Below are 24,329 nucleotides of genomic sequence, written 5' to 3'. Positions count from 1 at the left end.
CTGCACGAGCAAGCGCGCTAATCGCAGCCTGGAGAGGATCGTAAAAAGCTAAACACGTTCATGATCCAAGACATGGGCCGCAACTGTCAACATTTTAAAATTAAATAACCTTTTTTTTAATAATGGCGTCACGAAATATAGACATTTTGAGAATTTTTTTTTTTTTTTTTTTTAGAATTTTGTCAGCATTAAGCAAAATAAATGACTACATAAATACCGATAAGCTTGTAATTCATCTACATCTGAGTTTTCCCCTTTTTGAATTTAACTGATCTAGAGCAACTTTTCAATGTTATTCTAATTTAGTGGGACGCAAACGGCAACAAACTGACCTACAGCAGGCGGGTTCAAGCTCACCTCAGAAATACTGAAACAGCCCTGTAGGTTTCCCCCCCGCCACGGCGTCACCCGCCGCATATTTGCTACCGTCTAAATGACAGGAGGATTTTTCAATTCTGACAGCACCACTGCAGGGCTCCTTCTCTTTCAAGCACCGCAGTTAGTGGAGGAAAGCGAAGGAGAGAGATAAAAGGTTGGAGAGGCATCCTGAAGCCGAGATGCTATCAGGCCTCTTCCAAGGATCTGTGCAGAGAGGGGCGGACGTGGATCAGCAAGCCGCTGATGAAGACATCTCTTGTAGCCGGAAAGAGCGGCCTCGCAGCCACTTTAATTAGCGCTACGGCCTCGCCTTCACATAAAACAAGAGGGGAGAGAGTCTTTTATGCGTTGAAAAAAATAAAAAAAACCCAACAAAAAAAAAAAAAACATTTACAATGGCACCTTAACAGCGCCGTCTCTGAGCGTTTCTGTTTGATTAGGCCGCTTGGGCTGTTTTGTAATTATAATTGAAAAAGACATCCAGCAGAAAAAAAAAAAAAAAAGACATAACATCCACATCCATTAACATAGCCATGAGAAAAACAAATGAATAAAAAAACGGGATCATTTTCACCCTCCTTCAAGCTGGGATCTGTGGTAAAAAGAGAGAGCCCCGCGACCCGCCCAGAAAACGCAACAACGAAGCCGAGTCAATCCAGACGGTTGGAAAATGTTTTAATGGGTTAATGCAGGCATTCTTGCAGACAACAACTTCATAATTTTTTTTTTCTCCTAAGTTTCAATGTGACGCTGATTGACGAGTAATATCATAGAAAAATGATGCTACTCTCACTTTACAAAATCCTCCGAAGTGTCTGTCACACCACACTACATACAAGACGGACTGAATAACCATGACAATACCCCCCCCCCTACCCCCCCCCACCCCACACTCCCCACCCCTCCCATTGAAACACAGAATAACGTCGGCAGCTGAAGTGATGCTCAGCATCCTACAGATATCCAAGCACGTCAGAGGAACCTTTTGCACGTACTCAATTCATGTCGTTCTGCACAGATGTCGGATAATTTCAGGAAAATAAGTTGTTAAAAAAATAAAAATAAAAATAAACTGAAGCTGGAATTTTTGACACTTTCTTTTGACAGTAAAACAACCATGCATTAGTCTCTCCACTTTTAGTTCATCACAATATACTGAGGATATATATTTGCAAGTTGGCGATACTAAAAAGGAACAAATTTTCATCTTTTCTTTCTTTTTCTCTTTTTTTTTCTTTAGTAAGAGTTCACAGATGTATGGTCTGGAATATGTCATTTGAATGGGAGACGGAGAACATAGTTCCATAAACTTCCAATGGTTGGGTATACTTGGGCCAAACAGACACTTCTCCACCTTACATGGATTGACACTTGTCTTCATAATGGCAGATTACTACCCCCCCCTTCCCTCCCCCCCCACCAATCCCCCGACAAATACACAATAGAACACACTATCTTGTACATTGGTCTTCTAAAGATGGTTCAATTGTCATTTACATAGAAATGGTGCCATCAATATGGGGCATACGCATATTTTCAAAAAGTGTAAAGAACTGACCTTGCACTGAGTGTTCATGCTTTTTAATGTCTAGTCACAAAACGGGCTAAACATTACAAATATATAATATTTCCCATTTAGTTAAACCTTTGTTACGTTCCTATAGAACTCCATATCAAAATGACTATACAAGGGAACTAGTGCAACCTGGAGGAGGCCTGGTCTTTGTGACAAGGCAGGCACGGAGTAAAATAGACGACGCGCTCTAGAGCAGCTCCAGAGCAATGGCAGATATATTAAGGCCATTTTTGAAAATTACAGGAAAAAAAAAAAAAAAAAAAAAAAAGATGTAGAAGAGAAGTTCGCTTGCTCCCCGCGCTAAACGGAGTTCAGACGGGACAGCAAAGCAAGCAAGCAACACCGATTGAATCAATTGTTTTCCAATCCACAGTTGTCAGACTTCCAAGTGCCAGCCTCCCCCACCCGCCCCGCCCCGCCCCGCCTCCCCCATGTCTCTGGTCAGAAAGCTCCACTCTTCTTTATTCAAGTGTGTTCAGTTTTGGTGGAAATAAAAGAGTGGCACACTCACAAGTCCTTTCTTTGTAAAAATCCCCCCCCCATGCTTCACACCCTCCTTTATAGTCCGGAAATAAAGTCGGGCAGTCAGGACTGTTTTAGGCGCTTCCTCGGCGGACCGAAGGGCGGGCACTGCGCTGAGGCCAGGGCGCGGAAGGCTTCGGCTACCAAGTGAGGATGGGACTGGATCATTGACTTCCAGCCTGCGGTCTCCATTATGTCTGTGGCGTGACTGTAAGCACAGGCAAAAACCAAGTTAACACTAAGACGGGATGATCGGCACATTAAAAAGCAATAAACAGAGATGAGATTGTAATGCGGGGAGCGCTCTGACTCAGCAGCTGCAGCTTCCTCTACAAACGAGGCCATAAGTGCTTTTGCTCACAAGGATAAACTGAAAATGAATCATAAGAGAAATGGACACTCAAAAACGTGATCTCTGTTTTGACTTATTAGTCAACAAACCCTACATTAAAACAGCAACAACGCTTCTCTTCGGTGCGGATGCTGTTGCTGAGGGAATGGGCGAGCAATGTTGGGAACAACGCTCGAGGCAGATAATATGAATCCTGAGCAAAAGTGCTGTAAAAGTGCTCCGTTTTAGCGTTTTGAGCTTTCAGGTTCTGTTAATATAGTTGATTTGGAAACAAAGATCTAAATTGTCTAGCGAATAAACACTAATTAGCTAAACGCTAATATAAAGATGCTGAAGATCACTTAAAGCACCAGCTCTGCAATAAATGTTAAGCTGGTTTCCAAACAGTAAAATCCTGTTTTACAAAGACTAATTTCTTAAATTAGTGGGATGTCACCATGGCTTCTTATATTACTTAAAATCATTGAAACCTATATTGGTAGGTTACATAAACTAGTGAAAGGAAAAGGGGGATATAATCCCGCTCTACTTCAGCATTCACCAATGCATTCATAAAAAAAATAAATAAAAAATAAAGTTGAACATTTCAAGGTGTCCTGAAACGCTGCGCTAACATGAGCTAAAAGAAAAACCGGCTTCCTTTCTCTTAAGAATGATACAAATATTCCTTTTTCCGAGGTTTATCCGAGTATGAGTCTATTAATAACTTGGATACAAAGATATGGGGCTTCAAACTGAAAAGGCAAACAGCGCTCCGTCTGCCTGGGCTAAAACAATGAATTCTAATGCATCTGGTAGGGGAAGAGATAAGAGCGTGTTATTAATCTTGTGTCACATATATCAGCTAATTACATACTTGCTATTCCAGTTCTTTCCATCTTTACAGCCCAGCTGTCTCAGGACACTGCACCTATGGCAAGGAGATAAAAAGGTAAGCATTCAGGGCTGGTAAACAGAAATGGCAGCAGGAATTTATCACTTGGCTTTTTTTTTTTTTTTTTTCCTGAGATACTTGCCTGTTGATAAAATCTATGGCTTGTGCTTTGAGTTGCTCGGCACTGTGCAAGTCAGCCAGGATGAGGGTGTCGGCCACATTCTCCACTGAAAGGCTGTTGCACAGGGCCTCCTCACACATGACCTTTAAACGCTCCAGAGCATACTGGATTGGAGGGCGAGAGGGGGAAAACAGAACACAGCGGTGATGGAAAGGTTGGCATGTCCATTCATTTGGGTTTGTGGTTTTTTTGTACTATTTTAGACTGTCTGCAAATCAGTATTAAGTTAAAATTCACCATACTGAAGGAATCGCAGTCTCAGTTATTTGCAGGGCTGCACAATTAATCGCAATATAATCGCAGAGGTCTGCAGTTTTTGTCTGTGTAACAGTTAACGGATCAGACGCGTCCTTTAGGTGTTGGTAACATGTTTAAAGTGGGTTTGCCTTCACATAGAAGGGAAGAGAGATGCAGCAGTGAGTTGTTTTAGAGTTTATATAATCATACTTTTTAACCAGAAACTTTCAGGAATCTCACCGTAGCATTAGGCACCGGTCAGACTGCTTAATACAGACACGTTTGTTGGTGGCAACAAGGATTGATGTCCAAATTAATTAAAAGTTTTTCTCTCAAATAATAATATTCTGATTAATAAAAACAGTTAAATTTATTGTTTATAAAAAAGGTCTCGTTTACAAACTTGGGGTTAATGCAGAGAAAAGTCACAAAGAAATCCCAATTATGTTTGAAATAGATTGCAATTTAGATTTTTTGACAAAAAAATAAAAAAATCATACAGCACTAATTATGTGACTGGTTTAGAAGCTCTGCCTTTCCTTCAGCTATTCCAACAGAGACAAACCTCTAAATGCAAACAAGTCTAAAACAGAAACTGCTTCCTAACTTTCCGGGAACAAATCCTGCTGTTCCAAACAAATATGCAGGACGGATATAGCTAGCATAGAAGCCGCTGTAGAAGCATCCTGAAGCCGACAACGATGGAGGAAACAACGTCCACGCCCGGGGTTATCAAAGAGGTGCATTTAAACGGGAGGCACAAAACGTCTGTGCACAGCATCATCAAGACTAAACTTTTGTCTCAGGCAGCAATAAAATCCATACAATAACAATGTTGAGCAATTATTTGAGCAATCAGTTTAGATAGAAAGAATGTTTTATGATTAAATTGAATTGCAGCCTTGTGCAGATTTTAAGCGAGGGATAGAACAAATTATTTAGATTTTCAACGGTATTTGGAAAAAACAAATTCTTACTTTTCAAGGAAATTGTCTATATCAATAACTTAGACTTGTAAAGGTTGACTGGATGTATGCATTTTTCACAAAAAAACAAACTCCACAGTCATAAAACTGAGCTAAAAGCAGCCATTTCTCAGTTGTGACAAAGCTTTTAATATAGAGATGCACCAATCAAACGGCCAGAGATCAGAATCAGACAATGTTCCCATCATCGGCTCTTAGGTGAATCGTTTTTTATTCATTAAATACATTAAACCTAAGAACTCCCATCATTTCTGGCCAACAAATGCACCAACCAACAGCATGGTCATGCAACTTTCTGCTATAAAAAAATATTCTAATAATCTGATCTATGTCTAAATGGAAGAAATCATTTAATTTCTTCATTTTCTGTTGGATTCAAAACCTCCTCCTCTACCAATGAACCTGCAGCACATTTTAACCTCTGAAGACCTGAGGATTTTGGTCCAAACAGGCTTTCAGACACCTTAAGGGCTAAAAAAACAACAACTTCTCTTCAAATCTAAATGTTTGATCAGTTGTAAACCTCATTTACAACTTCCAGATCTGTCAGGAGAAAGAAAAATATACCATGTTTGAAGAGAAACTGATCCTTTTTAGGCAATGAAAAACCTATATTTAGAATAACATTTCCAGGTTTTAACAGATTAACGTGTTGAGCTTGTAAAAAAAAAGGTTCTGAATTGGAAACAGCAGGTCTAACCTCAAAGAATAAAAGAACATGATCATATAATATGTTGATGTTTACCAATAAACCAAGATTTCTATTCCCATTGCCACAAGTGAGTAACTTAATTAACATTAACTGCAAACTAACAACTTCTTAACTACAGAAGAGACCAGAAAAAAGAGCCTCACTGACTTCCATATGGCGTCCACTCCTCTCTATTTCAAATCATTGAGTCTCTACAGGCTTTAAATATTGAAAATAATCAGATTAAAGTCCATGAAAATATCACAAAGTTCTGTTTAGCATTTAAGATGCGGCTCAAAGAAGCCGCACAACCCTTCCTGAGTGTCATTGTGCATTGTGGGAAAATGACCAAAAACTAAGAAAAAAGCTTTGTGTTGTGTCCCCAAGGTGGTGCCAACTGTTTCACCATTTTACACAACCATCTGATATCCTTTAAATTTGACAAAAATCATATTAAACAACTTCAATCGTTGTAAAAATGAGGATAGTTGGATATAAATGGATGTCGTTCCTACCCAGCAGCTTTATACAGGGCCCTCCACACTTTCTGCCAACTCCTGGTAAAGTTGCGTAATTTTTTTTTTACTACAATAAAATAATGTATAAGTGAAAATATTAGGAAATCTGACCTTTAAGTTTAATTAAACATAACCACTGTTTGAAATTCATATTTTAATTTCATTAAATTAAGCTATAAAAGCAAACAAGCAGCTAAAACAGGACAGAGCTGTGTTGATTTTCACAAGTCATGAAATAATTACATTTACTATAATAATAGTAAATAGCTGAGCTTAGACAGGAGCCATGACAGATGTCAATTTCATAACTCAGAATTTTTTAAAAGCAAAAAATTATTTTTATTTTTCATTGCGATATTCTGCCACTGCAATAAAAGATTAGTGTATTTTTAGGATTATTACGCGTCTTCATCAGTCACTGCCATATGTGTGGTGGCTGCACAGCTCAGGCCAAATTCAGATTTTGCCCATAACAGCAGAGCAATAGTCTTGATACTTGTCAGTGAATCCTCTGGCATATACTTACCTACTTTAAATTTCTAGCGCCGCATATCGGAAATTTTAATCAATTATGTACAGAACTGTGAAATGTAGTGACTCTATTCATGAATTTTTAAATTAAAACAGTTCTACTTTGTTATTAAGTGCTGAAGCAGAAGGCAACTGGACCTCAGTCCAGTTCTGAGCTGAAGAAGCCTTTTGGATGAGAAGTCCAGTTGGCTTCTAGTTAAGCTTTTAGGATCCCCCACGTTCTAAGGGACTGAGAATCAAAATAACTCAACATAATGCATTATTCAAACAAAACAATGTCAAATTATTAACTGATAATCATCTAGAGATTGAGAGGATTAGCCACACTAAGCATTCTATTTAAGAAATAGTTGAAGATAATGATCGCTGACGAAGCTAACCTTTTCACCGGTACTTACTTTATCAGCAGCTGCCAGCAAATTGTCTGCCATCTTTTCCAAGTTTGGTGCCTTCCCTGTATAAATGAAGCCCATCATTTCCCTAAAGACATCTGGATCCACATCACTGATGTCAACGCGATTCTGCAGATGAAACGGGATGTTTGTTAACTACACAACAAAAAAATGAAGTCTGAATGCATAGATTACAGTGCCTTGCAAAGCCTTTAATATCCCCTTGGGTTTTGTTTTTATTTCACATTTTATCACATGATAGACCAACAAAAAAAAACATACACAATTGTGAAGTGGGAGGAACAGTATATATAATAAAAAAAAAGTTTTTACAAATAAAAATCTGAAAAGTGTGGCATGCATTTGGTTGTTGGTGACAGCATCATGCCGCGGGGAACCTTTTCTTCAGCAGGGACGGGGGAAGGCTTGCCAAAGTTGACGGAAAGATGAATTGTGCTAAATACGGACCAATCCAAGAAGAAAACCCCATTAAAGACCGATAGATGAGTCTGGGTTAAAGGTCTGCACTCCAGCTGGAAAGCGACATTAACGTCATGGTTGAAATCCGAGCTGATATTGCTATTAAAAAACGGCCCAGTCAAAGTCCAGAGCCCATAATCAATTGACAATCTGTGGCAAGACTAGAAAAAGTTGCTGTTTACAGACTCTCCACTGCACCGGACTTAGGACTGACTACGTATGCTCATTGTTTTTATTTATTAAAAATGATAAGAGCTATGCATCTTTTTCCTCCCAGTTCACACTTATGCACTGCTCTGTGTTGGTGCATCACATAAAATCCCAATAAAATATCAAATGTCAAGGAAGTAACAAGACAAAACATAGGAAAGTTTAACAGGAGTGAAGCGAGGCACTGTAAAGATAATAAAACTGATCCTGATTGCTAGGATATGGTTTATTTCTTCAAACATGAAAGCACTCTGAGCCACGGCGGCAGCATGTCAGAAATCAGGGAGCTGTTTGTATATTGAGGGCCCTTGACAAAAAGCAAGTTGGTCTGTACTCTTACCTTTTTACTTTCCTCCATTTCATGTTCAAACATTGCATTAAAGACTGGGGACCTCGCTGTTAAAATAAATAAAAGATATGAATAAGTAAACTTGCATGTAAAAAAGGGATTAGTAACGTCTCAACAAACGTAACGATTTCTCTTTCTTAACACCTTCAACAACATCGCATGCCTGTTTCGCACTTCTTCAAACATTTCACTGCTTTGAACAGATTTGGTAGGTAATACCGCGAGCCAGAGTTTCCTCCGCTACTAAAGCCCAAATGCTGCTGCTCACTTGTTAGCCACTCTGGATTAAGGCCTATGCTCGTTGAGTAGCGTAAATCTATATTTAAACATTCAGAGCTCCAAAAAAAAAAAAAAAAAAAATTGCAGCATAACTCCTACAATAGTTACGTTGTAAGCATTTTTCTCCTTGAACACTTCAGCAGCCACCATGTCTAATCGAGATAAGCGCAGCCTCTCAATCTCCCGGATCCTACAGTCATCTGGGTCAAGCGGAGCCGAGCAGGAGTGAAGTTGTGGATTAGCAACCGCTGCAGAACTGGGCCGCGACAAATCAAGTCCAGCACACGGACCCTTCTTAGCCTCTCAGGTGCTTATGGCTCTGAACGAGAAGCGTTGATGTGCCGGGTTCTTTTTATTTATTTATTTTTTTTACAGCCGCGTCTGTTGCTGCGCTCCTGCGTGTTGGCGTGCCAGTTTGGACGAGGGAACGGAAATGTCTTACCTGCGAGGATGGATTTGTGGGCTTTGAACTCTTGGCCTCCCACATAGAGGCTGCAGTCCGTGAAGCGTGAACACTCCCACAGGTTCCCGAGGTCGTCAGACAGCTGACACTCTGGTACTTTCAGCATGTTCATGTTGGACTGACCCGAAATGTTGACAGAGTCCTGGACGACGCTTACCTGCACAAAGATAACAGGCAAAGCAACAATTTTAAGCATTTTTTATGTGTATTTATATTCAAATTTCTTCTTTAAAAGCGTTAGACGAAAAGACATCAAACTCAAGAACAAACTGCAGGACACAACCTTGCAGAACACATATTTGTTAACCTTTTAAAGGGCAATGCAAAAGTATTCTTACCCATTTTACTTTTTCATATTTCAGAACTTAACAGGCACAAACTTCAGAGGATGTTCTTCAGAATGTATGTAATAGATTAACATAAACTAAAGCATAATTAGCTGCGTTTACATGCAAGAAATGTCACGATCGGATTGAAATGTATTAAAAACATTATATATTATAAAGATTGTGCCATTTACATGGGCCCACAATCACTTAATCCCATCATGATGTGCCTTTATATGCACCTGGCTTTATTCAGAATAGAACCACTCTGACATGCGCAGTTATCAAATTCCAAAAAAAAAAAAAAAAAAAACACTGTAGAACAACTTCCATCTTTGCTAAAAAAGAAAAAATAGTAAACAAAGCAGTATTATACAAGTTAGTTTGTGTTGTTTACATGACACATTTTTATTTTGATTACTTTTGTCCATGTAAAAGTAGCTATTGTGAAGTGGAAGGAATAGGATGCATGGTTTTGCGGGGGTTCTGTGGCACTAGTGGACTTTTTATCGAAAGTAGGCTGACAGGAAAAGGGGGCTGAGAGAAGGGGAGGACGTGCGGCAAAGGCTGGAGTCGAACCTGGGTCAGTCGCGTCCAGGACTAAGGCCTCTGTACATCGACCGCACACCCCATCCCTGCGTCACCGCCCGTGACATGCAGTTTTATTTCACCCCACCGAGACAATATTCTGTAGAGCAACCTCAGGTAATTGGTGCATCAAGTCCTTTGGAGTATCTGTCTACCACATTAGCACATCTACAGCCCATTTTTTTCTTCGCCAAATAGCTCGGGCTCAGTCGGAACCAGATAGAAAGCATCTTTGAAAATCGAGTCTTGTCTCCACTTTGGCTGGGGTACTCTGGCACAAGAATATGTTTCCATTTTGGAGTCAAGCTCCAATCCTCCGGGCAAAGTTTACCTTTGCTCAAACAAACCTGATTTAAATAGGTCATTAGAAGGACTCTGGTTGATTGGATCCCCACAGCATGATGCTGCCATCATCACGTATAACCATGGCAATAGTGTTCAGGTTAAAAAGCCAAAATAAGGTTCACTTTGGTCTCATCTCACCATGACACCTTCTTCCACATGTGTGCCATGTATTAGGGCTGCTCGATTATTGCAAAAATTACTATCAGGACTATTTTGGTTGAAATTGAGATCTCGGTTCTACAACAAGATAACACAAGTTTATTGAACACAAACAATGGTTGCTAAACAATGTTTTCCTTAGGATTTCAAGCATTTTTGAGAAAATTAGACAAAGACAAAGTCGTAGGTCGCTGCGACTAATGGCTTTCATCGGCACTGCGGTGACGGTCCAACACACGACGGCAGTGTTTCAAATCGTGCCGTTCCAAGAAATTTGGGTATGAAATTGGAGGAGCTTTGGTATTTTCAACGCAGTCCGTGACCGACAAGGATCAAGAGTCAGAAGATTTGGCTGGAATTGACTGAAATCTTGCTTTTATGTTTACAAAAGAAAAAATACCCCCCCCCCCGGGTTCATATTAGAGACAAGGAATCATCAGCATAGAGAATATCATCATTTTAAGGGCGCACTTCACGGCTGATCCACATAAATGGCTGTAGTGCCAGGTGACAGCGACACAAGTTTGACATTGTTCAACTTTGTTGTGTCGCGTCACAAGCCCGCTAAAATCTTCATCGAGCCCACTCTGCGGTGCAGCTACGACAGCATAGCAGGGTTTGCAGACTATCGCTACTTGTTCGACGTCTGCTTCCGCGTACCCATAATGTTTCTAGACCACTGAAGTCGTATCCTGACGTATTTAGCCTCGCTCAACTTGTCAGTCTTGCTCCTGATGTTTTTATAAGTCGCGCTAAAGGACATTAAACCGGTAAGGGCTGTGGGAGGAGTCTGCAGCATAGTGGCACGCAGGCAGCGACACTGGATTCACAACACATTAACAGCACCAGAGTCAACTAAGAAGGAACAAATATCGATCATTATGCTGTTATTATCGTTGAAAACCCAAAATATGATCATGATCAATATCCGATTAATCGCCCAGCCCTACCATGTATCCTGCACACATTGAGCCAAATGAGATGAAGGAAGTTTGTTTCAGTGGTTGGAGTAAAGGGGCTTAATAATAAGAAGCACGAGCCACTTAGTAGATTTTAATATGTAAAAAAAAAAATCCACTTTGTTTCCACAAGCTTCACAATTTTATGCAACTTTACATTAGTCAATAAAAAAAACAAATATTCAAGCTTGCGGTTGTAGCATGCCAAAAAGTGAAAAGGTTTAAGACGTAGGGATACCTTCGCAAGGCAGTATGCGTATAATTTATGAGCAATGTCTTAACCTCTTTATAGAAAGTGGCGGTTTTTCACTTATAATGCCAATATTCAAGCAGTTGAGCCATCATAAAAAAAAAGAAACGCACCGACACCTCATTTGACTTGTCCCTTGAAAGAACATTTTCCAACACACTCACTCTTCTTGACATTCTGAACTTAATTATTTTGAAAACAAGCATCCATTTAAATGTAAGACGCGATGAAACATTTGGTTCTGCAAAAAGTTAAATGTCATTCGATGCAAATTTTAACTGTGAGCCATAATTCAGCATCTCTCGGGTGTAAACCGGTCCAGACGCGGGTCTGCTACTCTTTTCCTTAAAATGTTAGACGCTCGGGTGCAAAACCAATACGAAAAAAAAGATTATTCCCTGATGTCTTCATGAAAGTTTGAGGCGATTTAACCAGAAAACAAGCAAACCCGCTTGATGCTTTGTGCAGATAAAACAGAACAGAACAAGAAAATACGCTTAATCCTATTTTTGTGATTAAGGACGTGTGTGGCTTTGTTCCGGTTGATTTAAAGTCACAGCAACAACAAAAAAAAACAAATTAGTTTCACATTTACCTCACAGAAAAGTGTGAGCTTGTCATCTGGTAAGAGACCATTAGCCTCATCCAGGAGGAAATCTCTCCTAATAAATTTTTTGAAGCCCCAGTCTTTGCCCTGGACAAATCTATACGCTCTTTGGCTCTCTGGAAACAGAAGACAAGCAAAGTCACGCGTTACAATTTTCCTCAAACCTGCAAACTTTGGCATTAATTAATATGAGAACAGACATCAATGCTTCTACTCACCCATTGCTTTTGTTTCCTCTCTTTTAGCATTCAACAAAGAAAACTTAAACTTTGCTCTGACTTCACTTTTTGGACAACTAACAAGAAGTAAATACAGTGATAGATAATCTTTGCTTTCGTCGTCAAGTCCCTTTGGATTGACTCGCAGACACCTGGAACAGGACCAAACGACGAAGGTAAGATTATGTCCAAGTACGAGTCCGTCAACACAGAAAACTTACGCTGAAATAATTTCATACTAACCATTTCATTTTGTCATTAGGGCCAGAAGAGAAGGTTGAGCTCTTCAACACCTCTCCCATTTCTTCTCGGCAAAAACTAAAGTTGTTTATGGTCCACATGTAGGAAAACTTCACTACTTTGACCTGAAAAATAAATAAACAAACATCGATAAATAGTTATGGAGATCTTATTTGTTTTTTATTTGAGATACAAAATAGAAATGACTTATTCTTTGTAAATATTGTAGATTGTAAGCCAGCCATCTATTCAAACAATATCACATAACTATGTTGACAAACTGATAATATAAAAGGAAATAATGGAGCTGTAAGTTAATTTAGTACCTTTAATAGCTCAGGATTTTTGAATTGAGGTTAATTTTAAAAGCTATAATCAGTAAATACTTTACATTGCCTTATTAGTATTTCAGATCAGTTTCACTGACAGGAAAATCTTTATATACTCTATGTGCAACGTTCACCTTGTGAATAATAAATTCAATGAATTTGTAGCGCTCTGTTCCAAAGAACTTACAAAACAAACAGATCCTGTATGGATAGAACAATGTGTTGTTAATTTGTTCCCAATTAGAAAAAATGATGCAACTGAATGTCAAACGGCGTACTTTATGGAGTGAATGGCGTAGCAGCGATCCCTCCTCTTCCTAAATATCTGTAAGCTTCTACACCCTGATGAAGCTGAGTAAACTTTAACTGCAGTACCCGTCTAACGCAAACGTCGCTATTGTTTAAGGTTCATAAAATAGAGTTGAGATTAGCGTTTTTAAGGACCGAAGTCCATTTGGGAAGAGCTAGCCGTTAGCTTTAGCCTGCATTACCAGCTAATCTGGGACAATAACACAATTAGATATTAACTGATTACATACAAACTTATTTTAACATTAGAAACGGTCCTCATTTGAAAACTCCAAAACTATCCTTTCATATTTACAAATCACAAGCATGTCCATGCTGACTGGGGCACTTTAATGCGAGTTTGAAGCCTCTGCTTAGCACCGGTTCTGTTTCAACAACCAAAGACATGGATCCAGTCATGTGAGACGGGTGTGACCGAAGCACCACCAATGATCGAACGAAGAACTGGTGACTTTAGCTGTGACTGGTTTATTTCACAAAGTAAAACTGCTCTTTTAGAGGAAAACAAGAAACACTGATCTGAAGCCGGCTCAGAAGCTCGAGTTCATCATAAGTCATATTTTCAACACAGGCCATTTCACTGCATATCATTTTTTAAACAGTATTTACGACTACCTTCACTCACATTATGAACCGCTTAAACATCGTTAGCATTAGGGATATGTGATCTTGACAAAAATTAAAAATTGCGATTTTATTTCAATTTTCCTGTGCATTAATTACAAGCAACAAATATGCCCTATAGATACACGGTCTATTTAAAGACTTTAATCCATTAATTTACTTGTTTTTAAGTTTGTATGACGTTACACAAGTCAAGTGAAGCCTGTTCTTAGATGTGGAATACAACTAGCAGCATTTTGTGTAATATTTTCATGACTTACTATGGCGGGGCCTGCCACCTTGTTTTATAAACATGTTTTAAAGCGTGTAATAAGTTACACTTTAAATTCATGTCAACCCAACTCCCAGATGTGGTTATTAAAATAAAAATATGTTTTGGAAAACAATTTCATCAATTTTGGTAAAACAAAAAATTTTATATTTATATATATATTTATATATATATTTATATATTTATATATATATATATATATATATATATATATATATATATATATATATATATATATATATATATATATATATATATTTTTTTTTTTTTTTTTTTTTATGTATTTATTTTTTTAAGCGTGTCGCCCAGCCCTAGTTCTCTAGTGACTTTCTAATACTACAAAATCTGTTTATTTACAAAGTTATGTAAAAACATGGAACAGGACCAGACCTAATCTAATCTAATTCTCAAGGTATTTTAAACTGTGAGCCAATTTCCTGCTAACAATAGAAACTGCCGTATTGAACCTAAATGACAGCAGTACAAAACAAGACCATATCATCTCTTATCAGTCTGATGTGCAAAGCGATCATTTACTAAATGAATTTATTTCCATACCTGTGTGTAACACCAGCTCTCTGCCACAGGTCCACTTGACATCTCCCCAGGAGGAGGAGGGGTGGGAACCCGTGACATCACTGGCTCGGATGTACCACTCACTGACGTCCTTAAAGCTCTGACAATGACAAGACAGGAAAAAACAGTGTTATTTCTGGATAAATCATCATGGGATATGATTTCAATATGTTCTAATGTTAGTGTGCAACGCATGGCCAAACCTGCATTAACGTGATAAACACATCAACCAGGCTGCATTTCTTCATAAAGTGATTCTGGTAGCCATGGTAATAGATCAGCACTAGAACAGTCCTTTAGGTCTTAAGAACAGTAAAGTATTATTTATTTTGGTTTAAATTTGCCCTTAGCAGTCTTTTATTCTATATTTTGTTTTAAATGTTTTACCTTTGTGTGAATCTGTATGCTTCCATGTGCCTTTCCCAGCTCTGGGACAATAAAGGATATTTTTATTCTATTTTTTTTTTAATTCTATTCTACATGTGTCGTCTTTAAAAAAGGCACAGCCGCAGATATTTTGGTTGTGGAAAGATAAGCTGCCTCCACATTTACCTTAAACGCTGTCTGAAACAATGTCTTTCTTTGAGAGGTGAAAAAAAACACAAAAAAATGACATTTTCTATTCAAGGCTTAATAAAAAGGTTTTAAATTTTTGCTTCTTGTATCTTTTGAGTACTGAAAGCTGAAATAAGTTGATTTATTTTACTGTTTTGGCTTTCTGTAATTTGTAGCTTGAATTTGTAATTTATTCCATTAATTAATTATTTTTTCTACGTGTGTATATATTTATATTCAGTCAAATCTGTTGTTTCTGTAACACCAGTGAAAGCGATGGAGGAAAAGACAAAGCAGGTCAGCTGCTGGATCCATTTTTTTGTTGTTGATCTATTTAAAGTTTAAATAATATATCTAGGACAAAGAGGCAACTAGGTGCATGAAATAGAGCTGAAATTACCTTTACCAGTACTTTGCAATAAATCCCAATTTCCAAAACATAGTAAATTAAAGAGATTGGACCTACTTAGATATGAAAAAAAAATATTCAAAAAATTGTTCAATAAGTTAACACAAGCCTTTCCAAAATGAATCGTACTATCACTACAGGGAGCCCAAAATCATTATTTTTTAAATATTCCACCAAAAACACTAGTATGGAGCGAATTTTGTTCTATTACTGTTGCAAGAAGATTTGTAAATGGAAATTTGAAAAAAAAAAAAATAATAATAAATACAATCCAGAAATTAAACTTTGAAAAACTTCTTAATCAAAAAAGGGTTTGAGTGTAACTTTGCTATTCTCTCAGATAAAAAAAATAAAGACATGTTTTTCATATGTTCTTTAATTTTTTTTTATACATATTTTATGTTTTCACATCTGAAAACATAATTTACAAAAAAATTGCATTGGATTGCATTTTTTACTCTCTTCCAAATTTATATTTACAAACAATGGAACAAAATTCACTCCATACACTAGAAGCTTAGAAAAAAATTATTGTTACAGAAACAGAGTTATTAAAAAAAATCATTATATACTGATGCTTAAACTGCAGTGGAAACCTAATGCATGAACTTTAAAAATAATGCTGTATTGACTACTCCAAGACACCATTTAAGGTATGAATATTTACACAAATCTGCTAACTTTTTGCACACGGGCAGAGAAAGAATAGCTAACTAATCCAAATAAAATTAATCTGAGGAAAACTAGCTGACATTGCCACACTCCTGATCAACAGATAAGGTGACATGATAGTTTCATATCAGAAGATTCAGTCAGGACATTCATCTTCTGCAACGGCATAATAATTCATGTACTTCAACAGATATTGTAGTAACTTCCCAGATTTTAGCGCAAGTTTTATGAAGGGTTTGTGCCGAGATAAAGCTAAAATCTGTCATCGTCGCTCAGATGCAAAAGATCGCTACAGCTAAAATCGCTCTACGCGTTCCAATCCAATGTTTCTGATTTGACGGAGCAGAGACAATTTCTAAAAGTTCATGGAAGGATCTTATCTGGTCAATGAGGTTTAGAAAGAAAAACAAATCAGTATAAATCTAACATTTTTTTTTCTTTAAACGCTCCACTAATTTAGCCTCTGTTCTGTGTGTGTGTGTGTGAACTGTGGCTGCTCTAATTAAGATTTAATGGCTCTCTAATCGCTGTTGTGTGGGTGTCCTCGGGACAACTGACAAGGAAATTTGGTTTTGTTTTTTCAACATCTGAAGTATCGAATTGAAAAAAAAAAAAAACACCTTTACAAAGTTATTGTTGATTTCCAACTTTAATTTGTCCTTGCATCTTTGTACAAGCTTTGTTCCAATACACTGCAAAACTAATATATATATATATATATATATATATATATATATATATATATATATATATATATATATATATATATATATATATATATATATATATATAAACAGGGTCCAGGGTGAAAGGGCTCACTGTCGTGGTTTTATCGTACCTTGTTGCCTGTAAATCTGCACATTGGAATCTCTTCCTTTCTGAAAGTTTAATGTAATTATGGGGCCTTTTTAAACAGGGAGTGCTTGTATGCACACGCATGTCGTTGATTTCTAAAGAACACACAGAGTAAAAGGGCCCTTCACACAGGATGCGGTTTGCGCTGCGCTTGGCTCAGTGTAGCACTCGCTCCGCACTGCCTGGGTTGGGGGTCATTTGTTTTGTGCTCAGCAGCAAACCTGTATCTGTCCCATGCAAGAAGCAAGTGCTAGCACTAGCCCTGCTGGTTGGGAGAAAAAGAGCAGCAACGAAGACGAGGCACGAAACCCTCATGTCCAGGGATCAGCTTGCGGAGCTCAGGCTCGTTAAAGGAGCTCAGTTTCCACAGCGATACAACATCAACGCTGTGTCATACAGTTCAGGGAATTCGCCGCCATTTTGCTACCTGGCCGTCCTGACATGATGGTCTGGTTTCTATTGGCCGCACCTGTATACATCACGGAGCGCCGCGGTCCTCGCACCGTTGTGCGCGTCCCGCGTGAAAGGCCCTTAATAGGGACACGGCAGGGAAATTACACTGTTTTAGCAGCTCTAACGGTGTCTTGTGCAGGGAGATCACAATTAAAACACTGACATGCAGCTGTGTTAACAGAAGCTAAAAAACTATTCCCTTTTTTAAGGGTTGTTTTCATATGCAAATGTTAATATAATAACTATATAGTCTAGTGGCATTAAAGTCAAACCCTCGAGTGTCCAGCAACCTTCAGACGTGCCCTTGGTCTACACACCTGAATCAAATGGCTAAACTGCCTCCCTAGTATCCAGTCAAGCTCTACAGGGATCTGCAATTGAGCTGATATTTCAGTCAGGTGACTTGAAGCAGAGTCACATTTAAAAGTTGCAAGACGCCGGCCTTCAAGAACTGGAGTTTGAGACCCCCCTGATATATTCTAAATGTTTAGGTTACTATGGTTTACCAAGGATTTACAAAACGTTACAGCTTTAAAACTACAAAAGACTGTACACCAATGCTATTCCTGTGGTTTACAGTCACTTTAATGAGAGCATATAGAAAGCACTGGGGTTTTCTACGGCTGTACCTGGCATAAAGTACCACAGAACTGCTGCTGAGAGCTGCAAATCGGCTGACTGGCTATGATACATTTCCCAGGTGGAACAAATAGATGCTAAAGATCACAACATAGTCAGAATAATCAATTATTCACATTCTTTTTGAAAAAGTCCAATTATTTGTTGCTTTTGTGTTTTAAATGGAAGCAATTCTATCATGTTGCACATTTCTCTGTTAAAGTTTTGTGTGAAGAACCATGATTTTTTTGTTTTACTAAAGGTCGTCAGACGGTGAAAAACCTCAGTGTGATAACTTTATCCCTAGTTTATAACCTTTTCTACCTAAAGTGTGTGTTATTTAAGCAGCTCTGGAACTTGGCCAGGGCCTGCCTCCGAAGGTGATGTTTGAGTTCTGATTTCTCGGTTAAATCAAAGTAAAAACACACAAATAATTTTGAAGGAAGGGGGCACTTTGATGTTTTGTATAGTCATTTCTAAAGGGACAGCGGAAACATTCAATAGCCAGATCCCACACAGGCTGTACATGTGTTAACATGCATAGACTTGCTACTCAAAAACTGTTTTTGAGTAGCAAAAAAAAAAAAAAAAAAAAGCCCATCGCATCCATCACCACCACCCTAGCTTACCTACAAAAATCTGAGTCATGCAAGATGAGCACTGAATGAAAAACGTTTGCATCACCTTATGAATTCTTGAAATGTGTAATAGATGGGAGTCTTTTCCTCTATGTAGTCACAGAATCCTTCATTGTCCCATCTTCATTTAACACCCTGAGCAGAAACAGACACATATACAGATTAGGGCAGGTAAACAGACCTCATTACTTTTGTATAGAAACACTAGATCATCTCCGAATCATAGCAGTAGCTAAAAAAGAAATCCAACACCCTCTAAACTGACACCAATAAAGAGTATAGCCATTAATAAATTAAACCTTAAGTTAAAGAGATGTTACAATATCAAATCTGGGCATGGGCTCACGTCAAGAAAAAAAAAACACGTTCTATACAACGACTTATTACGAAGCGAAATCACCTAAAATACTTCATCAAATGGTGAAGCTAGTTTTTGAAATAAACGGCTCTTCTTGGGAATCAGTGTGATGAACTCGTAAAAAAGAAAATCCAGCAGGAACTCCTGTCCGGCTAACGCGCTAGCTGGAGTTTTGCAACAAGGCCAAAACTGAAACCGCACACAGCCGACATCCTCCCGGCTCCGTCCGGTTGTCAGAAACGGCTGTTGCTCAAGTTGCGGAACCGAGCTGACGAATATCGACATCCAGGATGTGAAACGGGGTGTGCGACAAAAGACGCGGAGGCAACTGTTAGCAAACACGGCTTTTTTTTTTTTCAGTTAGGGCAAGTCGTTTCCGATAGCCGTCAGTCGTTTAACTGTTAAGTTGTTTACACATTATTAAAAAAAAGCCCCCCCTCCCTCTCTTTTTTTCTGGGAGTTGTTCAAAAGCAACAATCATAACAACACGCCGACAAACAACAACAACAAAAAAACAACAAGATGTAATGAGCGGCACATATTCGGCTAGCCTGAGCTAATGTTTCCACTAGCAAGATTAAGTTCGCCTTAGCGCTCACCGCCGCAAATGTAGCGAACGGAACCATCCGTAAGCCTCCCTTGGCTGCGTTACTCCTCGCTCGCAAAAACCAAGGATGCGTCAAGTTAAATCAGGAAGCTGGTGTTTAGAGTCCGCAGCACCCGGCGTTAAACAAAGGCCCTTCCCTGATCCCAATGACAGGATGCTAACCAGCAGCTAATGTAAGCCCTCACGCTCTGTTACAGGGGGGGTAAAAACAACATTCGGCTAACTAGCGGCTAGCGAAAGGCTAATCCTTCCCCCTCCTGGCTGCTTACAAAAAGTTTAAAAAAGACGTCGTAATGACGTACCTTTTAACTTTATACTCCCATATAAATCGAATAACACATGTAGCTTTGTGTTTTACTCGCTCCTTCCACCGTGCGACACTTTGGACTCTTTTTCATTCAGTCTCTTCACAAGGTTTTCTTTGTCTAATTTATCTGTGCTAGCTTACAGTTGTCTAGCTGGCTGGTAGCTTCTGGGGCTAGAAAATAAAGGAGACTGCGCATGCGCGGAATTTAGGTAACGCTCACAGACTGATCTGGATCCCTCTACTGTGGATTAAACACATTTTACTGTGTTGATATCATACAGTACAGCCTCTAGCTTTAAAAATCTGCCAACAAATTTATATTTAATCAGATTGTGATGCGAATAATGCAAATGTGCAGACATGTTGATTTTCTTTGAATACTTTATTCAGTAGAAATATAATTTGACCTCATAAAGTAGGCCTAGGCTACACCCTTGTAATCTTTCAATTTCCACTCATCTGTACGCACATCATAGCACATCAAGCTAATTAACGCATAACTGACCCTTCATTAAAGGGGTAGTTCAGATTTTTTAAGCAAGGTTCTGGGAAGTTATTTTTGTTAATATTTTCCTGAGACGCAAACACTTCAAATAGGCCTAATTTGTCGTGTTTTAGAGTAAAATACATTCAGTTGTTTGATAATTAACATCCTTTTCAGCAAAACCTTGGAATGATATCATACACTGATTTTGCATAACATTATGACCATCGATAGTTGAAGTGAATAAAATTAATTATCTCCTCATCACTGCAAATGTATTTTAGATGGGCTATATTAGGCAACAAGCTTACATTTTCTCCCCCCAAAAAATGTAGTGTTACTAGCTAAAAAAAAACAACATACCAGATCAATTATTTGATTGAGTTTGGCAAGGGACACATACAAATGATCCTTGAAAGCTATTCCAAAATGTAAATCTTTAATAGTGTTTCGTTAGTTTGCATATTTCAGCATTTGTCTAAAGTGGCCACACTAGGGAACAGTGGTGAACATGGCGACAAGATCATGGAGAATACAGGCTCAGGTGGGGAGAGCAGGCTGGCCGTGGACAAACGAGGTGCCAATGTGGACCCATGTCCACCACCAAAAGACCCAACAAACATGTGAGCATAAGAATCGGATCATAGCAGATCAATAGAGAAATATCACTGATGTGTTGGACAAAGGTCCAATCCTTGGAGGCACCACTTCTCACAGCACCTGCTGCTACTGAAATATTGGTACCAGATACCATACAATACTTTACGTAGTCTAATGAAGTCTATACTCCAGCTGGTCAGGAATGTTTTGGCAGCCAAAACAGGACCAAAACATTTTCACATTTGCAGCTCCAGCGGCAGAAAATAGGGGATGGTGGACATTTCTCTATTTATCATCTTGAATTTTGAATGAAATAAAAATTTTTTGTCAGATTTTGTTGTACATTGAGAATTTGTTTTGCAGGCAATTTTCATTACTGACTAGTCTATAGAACACACATTGCTTTGGCGGTTCCCATGACGGTAACCTGTTTGAATAGATCTGATTCAAAGCTGACAAAAGAGATGGTAGACAATAAGATAAGATAAGCTTTATTGATCTCACAGTGGAGAAATTCACTTGTCCCATCGGCTCAATAGTCAAAAGTCAGAAGAAGGTGTCAAAGTAGGTAAGTAGAATCAGTTAGATACAGTTATACAGCTATATACAATATACAATTCTGTACACTCCTATGTATAAATATGTTATTGCACATATGTTATTATACAGTTTATACAGGACTATTGCACAGGCTTATTGCACAGTTTATACAGTTTATACAGGATTATTGCACAGGCTTAATGCACGGATTGTAGCACCTTGTTTAAATAGCTTATTGCACATAAGTTATTACAGTTATTGTTGCAGCTATGGTGCGTGGTTGCAGTCGTTACTCTAATAGTTACACTTATAAAGCTATGATCAGGTAGCAGCAGGAATGAGTGACCTTTATAACATAATAATATAACACCATAATAATAATAATAATAATAATAATAATAATAATAATAATAATAATAATAATAATAATAATAATAATATTAATAATAAACACAGCACATTATTGCACGTAGTTACTGCAAAACACTTGTTACAGTAATTGTAACTGTTATACAGTTATATGTATAGTCCAGAGATTAAATTTACATGAGTTGCATATTATTGTACATTAGTTATTGCATATTACTAATAACGGTTATGGTCACAGTTACAGTGCAGCATTGTATAATCTGGTTGCAGCAGGGATGAATGACCTACGGTAGCGCTCCTTTTTACAGACAGGGTGTTTTAGTCTGGCACTGAAGGAGCTGCTCAGCTCCTCTACAGTCTGGTGCAGGGGGTGGAAGGTGTTGTCCATGATGGATGTGAACTTGGACAACACCCTCCTCTCAGCCACTTCCTCCACAGAGTCCAGAGTGCAGCCCAGGACAGAAGTGGCCTTCCTCACCAGCTTGTTCAGTCTCTTTCTGTCCCGCTCTGCACTGCCAGGGGCCCAGCAGACGACAGCGTAGAGGAGGGCTGATGCTACCACAGAGTCATAAAAAGTTTTTAGCAGAGGCCGGCTCACGCCAAAGGACCTCAGCCTTCTCAGGAGGTGGAGCCGGCTCTGGCCCTTCTTATACAGAGCGTTGGTGTTATGTGTCCAGTCCAGCTTATTGTTGACGTGAACACCCAGGTATTTGAAACTCTCCACAGTTTCTATGTCCTGCCCCTGGATGTTCACAGGTGAGTGAGGTGGGGGTCTTCTCCTGAAGTCGATCACCATCTCCTTGGTCTTACTGGTGTTTAAACACAGATGGTTTTTCTCACACCAGTCCACAAAGTCCTCGATGACCGACCGGTACTCCAGCTCGTTCCCCTCAGACACACAGCCCACAATGGCCGAGTCATCGGAGAACTTCTGAAGGTGGCAGCTGTCTGAGTTGTAGGTGAAGTCCGAGGTGTAGAGGGTGAAAAGAAACGGAGATAGAACGGTGCCCTGGGGGGCCCCGGTGCTGCAGAGTGCCACCTCTGACTGACAGCCGTGCAGCCGCACGTACTGAGGGCGGTTTGTGAGGTAGTCCATGGTCCAGTCAGCCAGATGTTTGTCCACCCCAGCATCCTCCAGCTTCCCCCTCAGTAGCACCGGTCTGATGGTGTTGAAAGCGCTGGAGAAGTCAAAGAACATGACTCTCACAGCGCTCCCGGTGGTCTCCAGGTGGGTGAGCGCCCGCTGCAGCAGGTAGATGATGGCGTCCTCTACTCCGATGTTGGGCCGGTAGGCAAACTGCAGCGGGTCCAGGGTGGGGCTCACCATGGTGCGAAGGTGAGCTAGGATGAGGCGCTCCATGGTCTTCATCAGGTGGGAGGTCAGGGTGACTGGTCTGAAGTCGGCCGGTTCCCTGGCGTGCGGCGTTTTGGGAACCGGTACCACACAGGAGGTCTTCCACAGGGTGGGCACCACCCCCAGGCTGAGGCTCAGGTTGTAGATGTAGCTGAGGACCTCACAGAGCTCATCTGCACAGGTCCTCAGCAGCCTGGGGGGGATGCCGTCCGGTCCTGAGGCTTTCCTTTGTTTCAGCCTCGTCAGCTGTCCTCTCACCTGCATTGGTGTGACTGTGAGGGGGGAGGAAGGTAGGGCTGAAGGTGTGGATGGCTCTGGTGTTGGTGATGGTGACAGCAGGGGGGAGGGTAGGTCTCTGGATGGCTGGTCGTTGGAGTCGTGTGGAGAGTTTAGGGCAGGGAGGGGTCCGGTGTTAGGGGACTCGAAACGGGTGAAGAACCTGTTAAGTTCATCTGCAGACTTGGTGTCACCGTCTGCAGCCCTGCTGGTCTTCTGCCCAAAGCCAGACATGTTCTTCAGGCCTCTCCACACATCTCTGACGTTGTTCTGTGCCAGCTGTTCCTCCATCTTCTTCCCATAATCCTTTTTTGCCTCCCTGATCCTCCACTGGAGCTCCCGCTGGACTCTACGCTGCTCCTCTCTGTCCCCTGAGTGGAAAGCCCTCTTCTTCTGGTTCAGGAGGACTTTCAG

The 24,329-nt window shown here is 39.6% G+C and overlaps 1 protein-coding gene and 1 long non-coding RNA gene across 4 annotated transcripts; one reads left to right on the top strand and one right to left on the bottom strand.

The window, feature by feature from the left end:
* Positions 1-1,014: 1,014 nt before the first annotated feature.
* LOC118563748 lies at positions 1,015-6,152 on the top strand. Its single transcript, XR_004931408.1, has 3 exons — positions 1,015-1,027; positions 4,298-4,299; positions 4,927-6,152. It is a non-coding gene; the product is annotated as an uncharacterized LOC118563748 (long non-coding RNA).
* spopla (speckle type BTB/POZ protein like a) lies at positions 1,037-20,472 on the bottom strand. 3 transcript variants are annotated; one of them, XM_012854450.3, is made up of 12 exons: positions 20,288-20,472; positions 19,067-19,155; positions 14,803-14,920; positions 12,715-12,836; positions 12,472-12,623; positions 12,242-12,369; positions 8,999-9,176; positions 8,269-8,324; positions 7,245-7,367; positions 3,845-3,987; positions 3,685-3,738; positions 1,037-2,684 (listed from the first exon to the last, which is right to left on the bottom strand). In XM_012854450.3, exons 3-12 carry the CDS (start codon positions 14,878-14,880, stop codon positions 2,540-2,542), a joined length of 1,179 nt encoding a protein of 392 aa, XP_012709904.1. In that variant the 5' UTR covers positions 14,881-14,920; positions 19,067-19,155; positions 20,288-20,472; the 3' UTR covers positions 1,037-2,539. The 3 variants fall into 3 exon arrangements, with proteins under 3 accessions (XP_012709904.1, XP_012709907.1, XP_012709913.1); XM_012854453.3 differs by lacking the exon at positions 20,288-20,472 and adding an exon at positions 19,978-20,181; XM_012854459.3 differs by lacking the exon at positions 20,288-20,472 and adding an exon at positions 19,421-19,439.
* Between the last annotated feature and the right edge of the window lie 3,857 nt (positions 20,473-24,329).

The sequence above is a fragment of the Fundulus heteroclitus genome, chromosome 7 (genome assembly GCF_011125445.2).
Source record: "Fundulus heteroclitus isolate FHET01 chromosome 7, MU-UCD_Fhet_4.1, whole genome shotgun sequence".
Lineage (NCBI taxonomy): Eukaryota > Metazoa > Chordata > Actinopteri > Cyprinodontiformes > Fundulidae > Fundulus > Fundulus heteroclitus.
Note: the sequence above shows the minus strand (reverse complement) of the source record. Positions and strands in the feature narration are given on the sequence as shown.

What these genes read in the sequence shown, in the direction of transcription:
- spopla (XM_012854450.3), bottom strand. Translation starts at nt 14,880, where the DNA reads ATGTCACGGGTTCCCACCCCTCCTCCTCCTGGGGAGATGTCAAGTGGA. An exon ending in CCTAATGACAAAATGAAATG is followed by an intron (nt 12,624 to 12,714) that starts GTTAGTATGAAA and finishes GTCCTGTTCCAG; the next exon opens with GTGTCTGCGAGTCAATCCAA. An exon ending in AGCTCACACTTTTCTGTGAG is followed by an intron (nt 9,177 to 12,241) that starts GTAAATGTGAAA and finishes ATCTTTGTGCAG; the next exon opens with GTAAGCGTCGTCCAGGACTC.